Below are 7258 nucleotides of genomic sequence, written 5' to 3' on the forward strand. Positions count from 1 at the left end.
AATTTAAGTGAATCGTCTCCTTGTACGCGTATATGAACGCAGTCCCTTAAGAAACATGCAACGGTAATGCCTCCTGGCCCATTGGCTGGCATGTTAGGAAAAGATGCAGAGTGCGTTACAAGATTACATATAAAGATTTATGAAATTGCTGCGTGAATTTTGTCAATGACACGAGGTGTAAGATGCTATAGCAGATAGCTAGGAATGGCTAGTTGTCTGAGAGGGAGCAAGCTAAAGCGTAGCAGCTCCCGCTTGGGCCTGCTGAAGAAGCGGCGCGTTGCAATGGCATAGCGGACGTCAAACCATCATCCAGCGTAACCGCATCTCCCGTCTACAAGCCGCTAACATGATGACGGTGTATGTTTATGATCATTTTGTTATTGGGGGGAGGGGTAGGAGGGGGACCAAAAGTAAGGTGCAGACGACAAAGAGGTAGGAACTTAAAGCTTGCAATGTAGTTTAGTGACATAGGACATATTGTCACATTGTAGTGACGGTGACGAAGCAGACAATGGCGCCACTGTGAGTCATAAAAGCTCCTTATTGGAAGAATGTGTGCCCAGAAAAGCAACCAAGATTCATGCATAACGATTGGCGCGGAGCGTGGTCGTCAATGATCGAAAATCTGACAGGCGAATCAGACGTGCCGGCTATTTTATACATGACTCACTGATCCGTCCAGCGTAATCACTCGTTCTCGCGTAAGTCATAGAATTTACACCACTGTTCTTATCGTGCACACACTCTGATTACAGTGGGCTTGGCGACAACTTAAACGACGGATAAAACCAGCGATAACGTTCGAGAAACTTCCGATACCGAGCGACGCGTCTTGCACTGGGCGATGACTTTTAACATTTGCTAGCCGTGGAAATACAGTCTCACGGAACAATAAATAATAACGCGTGGAAATGTAGAAGCTGGCGTTGCCATGAGGAGCATGTGCTGATTAGGACCGACAATTGTGCCGAGATCCGTGGCGCCCTCTACAAGACGTGTAACACGTCGCTGAGTTGTGCCTAGTTTCACACCGTTTGCTCTTTTTATCTCAACAGCAGTGATTCTCCCTCGTGTATCCTTAGCGATAAAGCTCAACTGCAGCCTTTTCTTAGTTCCAACGCTTCCTCGAAACCGAATGCTGCTGCGTCGTGAATTGTCGTTAACCAGTAGCAAACTGGTTGGCGACAGAGCGTGCGCTTCTTAGTCGTGGTGTACCGCAATGGCCGATGAAAAAACAACGGATCCCCCTCCTCCTGCGAACACTACCAAAGACGATGCAGAGCCGAGTACAAGCGACGCCGGAACCGAGGAACCCTCCAACATTCTGCAAGACAATTTCAGGTGAGGCCTCCCAGCTTTAAAATTTCGCGTTGATTAATGTAACTCAGTCCGCCCGGTAGTCAATCTATAGTATATTCAGATCCATTTCACCCGAAAAATTCTTATTTGCTGCAAATAGTTTGATTTCTGAAGCAGAATCTGTGTGCAGCAATACTTTCTTTTCTTTAGTCTGGGCCTGTCAGCGTGCAGGTTTTCAAAAAAATTTGTCGCAGTTTCACCCGAAAGGCGAAGCATCAATTGCGATAGCAAATTAGTAGAGAGCTATACGGAGTAAGGATAGTAGTTTTATCATCTTTATAAACTTGGACATGCAGCAGCACTAGGAACGCGCAGAACAATTGACGACGCCGTCGGCGTTTTGCCCGCGTTCGCACCGAACGCGCCCGGCGTCGGTGGCTGTTGGCGATGCCTCTAGGTGCAGCTCGGAGGTTTTCGACGAGATCAGAATGAAACACTCGTCGAGCAGTGTCGAAAATCTTGCACACCCTCTCGCCTCGCAACGTTTTTATATAAATACGCATTTGGTGCCCCGGCTAAACGTCGCCTCCCGTCCCCCCCACGGCATTTCGCGCGAAGGAACAAGTCGCGTTGCTCTCTATATATGGTGATTGTAAAGGAGGAAAGAGACGCTTAATTCTCTAGCCCTTCAGGGAGCACGGCGCAGAACGCGCGTTTGCTCTCCGACGTGCGTTCGCTCCCCGTGAAAGCGCGCGTCCCTCGCACCCTTTCACTCGCACATACAGCGTCCGGAGCGCGGCCACGATTTCATCGCCGTTGACGTCATATGGAACCTCACGGCGACGAGGACGGCGACGACGATGCCGATGGCAGAAATCCGCTTTTCGGTGTCCATATAATTGCTATCGAAATAATAGTTCTACGGTGTACAACTTGGGCAAATGCTGCTACGTAACTTGTTAGTATGTCAGAACGGTGAGCTCTAAATTAGCAATGAAATAAGTTTCATGAATTGAACATACACGAAAGTTTAGACTGCACGCACGGCGGCCTACTCTTAAATGGAACCTGCAGCCAGTGGCACTTGATGGCGTCACCGCTGGCTGGCGGCTGCAACGAGTTTCGAGCATGCGCAGTGAGCCCCTCGGTTCGTATCGTGGCGAAACAAGCAGCTCCCGCGTTTCTAGCGTATACGGCCTGGTAAGTTTCTGATAGGCAGTGGTCCGTAGGCGGCAAGAGAATCACACGAGTCAAAAGATTCCCTTTACCTTTTCATCTCGAAGTGCTGGCCTGAGCAGCAGTTTCGTTGCTGCTGATGTATAGGTCGTCGTTTCGCGGATTTCTGAAATCGCCGACAAGTGGCAAGTTGGGCGGGTTGGTAAATGAAAGCAGATTTTATACTCCTCTGATTCCAGCGGTCTCATGAGATCGCTGGGATGAGGCGATTGTATAAGCCCCATGAATAAACTTTGCTTTCAACTGAGCGCCTGTCACGTCGATTTCTTTGTTACAGCAAATATGTCTATGGCAAGGGTTCTATGAATTTTTCGTGTCCGTCACCACATCTGCGTGTGCAAAAACTCTGCTTCCAAATTTGATGCAAAATCGCTTCATTCTATTAAAAAGATTATACGTCTCATTACCTGGATATGCATTTTCAGTAGATTAGCCATCAATAGGCAGCATTTTCAGGATTAGTAGGCTCTCAAGTATCTTAGATTAACCGCTGTTATGGTGGCTAGATGGGGACGTGGGAGCAACGCAGCTTTCGGAGAGCGCGGTACGTGATGCAGTGAATCAGGCTGCCGAGTGGTGGCGCGCGCGTCGACGCTTAGATGCCTCCGCTGTAGTTTGGAAGCTGCCGGAGCTAGCGAGTGCGCTTGGTTGGCATGGTTCTGTTCGGTCATTTATGACCCACGCTCGTTTGTGTTCGCATTCACCCTGTGCAGTTGTGCTTCCATGTGGTGACAGTATTTTTACACGTTGCCATGCCGTCAGGAGCAATGGCAAGTCGAATGAAACGACAGACGCACTGTTTTGCGCCCGGCTGCACAACAGGCAATGTTTCTTGCTAGAATAGCAGGAAGACAAAACATCCCTTTTTGCGGTGCCTGATGACGATGAGGCCCTTAAAGCGTGGCAGAGGGACAGAACCAAGATAATGTTGCGTGCCGTCGCTTGGAGATACTGACATTTTTTGCATTCCGCCTAATCACATAATTAGTCACAATTAATTATTCAAATTCTCAAATATTATCATTGGATGAAAAGTGTCAATGAAAAAATTGTAGAGCAACATTAAAAACTCCCGATACAGCTTTCTGTTGCTCAACACTGGCTACATCAAAGTGTTTTCCCGAGCGTGAAAGAAGCCCGCGAATACACGCAAGGTGCCTCGAGCGAAAGGTCGCGCGGCAATTTTGCTTGCATTTGCGGGCTTCTTTCACGCTCGGAAAAACGCTTTTATGTAGCACCTTGTTGAGCAACAGAAAGCTGTATCGGGAGTTTTTCATGTTGCTCTACAATTTTCTCATTTACACTTTTCATCTAATTATAGTGCTTGAGAAGTTGATTATTTAGACTAATTATGTAACTAAGCGGAATGCAAAAAAATCTCAGCATCTCTAAGCGACGGCACGCAATATTCTAGTTCATCACATTGGCGACCAAAATAAGTTTGTTTACTAAACTCCTATGTTAAGTAAGCTTCATATATTGGTATTATCCAATATGACGAGCAGGATGCAGGGAGTCGCAGTGACGTGACCTAAGGAGCTCTTCACTGCGAGCCTAGAAACTGGTGCACCTTTCTTTACCCGCACCACTAGCATAGTATTCTTCACATTAACTGAAATCATTTTTTTCCCCTCCCGACGATTCGGGAAAGGACGTAGAACGCGTGCGGCCGATACCTGCGATAAATCCTCGTGCCGGCCGTGACGTGACCGAAGCGAATGCATCTTTAATACTTCACCACTCATCAGAGGATGGCTGCTAGTCATTTATTGCCTCCTCTTCCAACAAGGTTCGATATGAATTAGCATAACGCTAGTTATGTCAAATATATGCGATGGCTAATTGCGAACAAAAACGCCCGCTTTGAAACCAGCGGCACCAGCCGCCGTGCCTCCGCGCCCAGGGAGCGATCTCGGTGGCGACTGCAGCGCCGCCGCTGCTGCTGTCACGATTGCTTGCTTCACTTCGCCACCGCCGTTGGTCTCACCTCCCCCTTCTAGCCACCATGCCGCTGTGCAACCCGCGTCGGCCATGTGTACGCTCGCAGCTCCCTCTGTTTGTGGGCGTTGCAAGGGTTTGCATGCCTAGTTTCCTTCCGCTCTCCCGGCGCGGCGGTCCCGTCGCGCGTGTACAGTTTCCTCCGCCTCCCCGAGGTGGTGGTACTCTTCCACGCGAATGCTTTCCGCCGCTGAAGCGAAATGAAATTTGCTCATACCTTTGATCTAAATGCTGCGTCACCCCTATCTCGTGTGCTAAACTGCTTCGCAGGTAATCCACCTTCACAGCAGTGAAATGGCGCGTGATTTCTTTTTACTCTCTTTCTGTCGTACGCCTGTTTATTATGCATCTTAGCCGCGCAGATAGCAGCGAATTGCTAGTAGCCAGCATAACACCCGAAGATTGTTTTTGACTCCGAAAAATACTCCCCAGCGTCCGCAAAGAAAATGCGCAATATGTGGGCGGTTTGTTTCGCAGCGATGAGGCCACGGCGGCCGCTGTTTCAAGCTAAAGTAGACGACAGAGCACAGCCCGCCACCCTCAATGCGCCTGCGCAAAGCATGTTCCGCCGCCAGCCAGTGGTGACGCAGCACACAGGCCATGCACTCCAGTGTTCCCTTTAAATGGCCACCAAGATTGTCCAAGTTTACACAAAGTTAAGCATCATGGCTTAGATTAACAACGTTCTTGCTGACTTTTCCGGCGTTCTTGCGTCGTAAAAAAAAATCTAGGAGATAGGTGTCATTTTTCCGTTGAGTTGGTGCACAAAGGTGCGAAGCAAACGGGCATGACTGAATGTGTTATTGCGATAGCAATTATATGGACACTTCAACCGGATTTCTGCCGTCGCCGTCGCCGTGAGGTTCCGTATAGGTAAAATCTTCGCCGCGCGCCGTATGCCCGAGCGGTAGCGTGCGGGGACGCGCGCTATCACGGAAAGCGAACGAACTCAATCTCCCACGCGCAAGCAAGGAAGCGGGAAGCCAGCGCCGGAAGGAGCGGGGGGGGGGGGCACTTCTACTCTGCCAACAACCGCGCTCGTCGCTCGTCCGCACCGTCTCTTATCTCCACACGGCTCTGACCTTTATGCGCTGTGCATTCGTCGCTCAGTTTCTGTTGAAGCGATAGACCGCACGTACCTTCGCCCGCTGCGGCGTATATGCGCTTGCTGCCAGCGTTTTGACAGTCGTTGTCTGAAGTCATTCAGTGTGATCTATTCATGTTTGGTTGTGCGCGCTCACACCACGCTTGTTCATTCAGTTAGTAATAGTCGGGCCACATTTTCCAACGCACGCTACACATGTAATGCTGCCCGGATCGACAGTGCAGCACTACAGGTGTGTCCCTTCGCACGCGCTGCCCACGGGAAGCGCTTCTCATCAACACCACCGTTTCAGACGCGCCTTCTCGTGGTCATCGAGTCTCTCTTCATGTCGGTCTACTTACGCCGCAGCATACCTGCTTACTTAATCAGCTCATGTTTGCTACAATTCATATTGCTACGAAAGCCGCTCACCTTACTTCGTATGACATTGCTGTGTTGCTATCGCATTCATTGCTTCGCCCTTAGGGCGAAACTGTGACATTTTTTTAACTGTAAAACTGTCACGTACCTTTCATATCACGTCGCTAAACCGAAAAGTCAACTTAGCGATCACATCCGCAGCACAGTGGCACCAGGCAACACGACAGTACCGCACTGACTGATGCACGCACATGTCCAACAGCTCCGACACAATATGGCGAAGGTTCCGCGCTGGCGTTCTTCTTTCTGGGTTTTTACGTGCCAAAACCAGTTCTCATTATGAGGCACGCCGTAGTGGGGGGATCCGGAATAATTTTGACCACCTGGGTTTCTTTAACGTGCACTACAACGCAAGCACACCAGCGATTTTACAGTTCGCCACCATCGAAATGCGGCCGCCGCGGCCGGGGTTCCATCCCGCGATCTCGTGCTCAGCAGCGCAACGCCTTAGATAACGGAGCCACCGCGGCGGGTTCCGCGCGGGCGTGGTGAAAGGGTGCCACCACCCTGAATGGCGGGAGGCGACGCTGACATCGAAGTACCCTATTAACAGGTGATTGGAGGTTTGTTGTCTGAAATGTAGGGAGACGACAAACAGCGGAGCAGCACAAAAAACAAACTTCCCTATAGCAGTTACCACACTGTTTGATGCCGAGAATGCTTTGAGAGTTGTTTTTGTTTTAAAGAACGGGTAGTACATTAGGCAAAATAAAAATAAGTGGTTGGTGGCGCAACCCACCACCCACTTTCAAAGGGGACGCTCATAGCATTCATCTATTCATTCATCCTCTTGATGATAATAATTTATTGGCAGCCACTTTTAAACGGGATGGTGACAAATAGTAATCAGGTGTGGTACATATGGTACATATAAAGTGGTGGCGTGGCGCAGAGGTAGAACACCCGACCTCAAATCTGAAGGTCGTAAGTTCGAATCCTGCTCCAGTCCACTACACTGTCAGGCATGGATTGGTGCCTGACCCCGGCAAAAAAAAAATTGCCGAGAGCTAGTAGGGCTATACTAATTCAGGTGCAACCAAAGTAGGCAGGCCCACTAAGCTTCATCGAAGTCACTCCCTCACCAGAACAGGAATTGGCCACCCTGGTACAGGATTCGGTCACTACCTCCCTCATGACTCCGACAGACAGGGGTAATTGGAGATCGCAGGTAATTGGAGAGGCCTTCATCCTGCAGTGGAC

At 49.7% G+C, this 7258-nt stretch overlaps 1 protein-coding gene across 2 annotated transcripts in view; it reads left to right on the forward strand.

Moving 5' to 3' along the window:
* Window positions 1-927: 927 nt before the first annotated feature.
* Window positions 928-7258, forward strand: part of LOC119433571 (zinc finger protein 586-like) — a 14042-nt gene continuing 7711 nt past the window's right edge. For both annotated transcript variants that reach the window (XM_049659355.1, XM_037700822.2), the window contains exon 1: window positions 928-1341. In XM_049659355.1, the coding sequence (XP_049515312.1) occupies window positions 1220-1341 (122 nt within the window). In that variant the 5' untranslated portion in view covers window positions 928-1219. The remainder of the gene's footprint in view (window positions 1342-7258) is intronic.

This window comes from Dermacentor silvarum, chromosome 11 (assembly GCF_013339745.2).
Source record: "Dermacentor silvarum isolate Dsil-2018 chromosome 11, BIME_Dsil_1.4, whole genome shotgun sequence".
NCBI lineage: Eukaryota > Metazoa > Arthropoda > Arachnida > Ixodida > Ixodidae > Dermacentor > Dermacentor silvarum.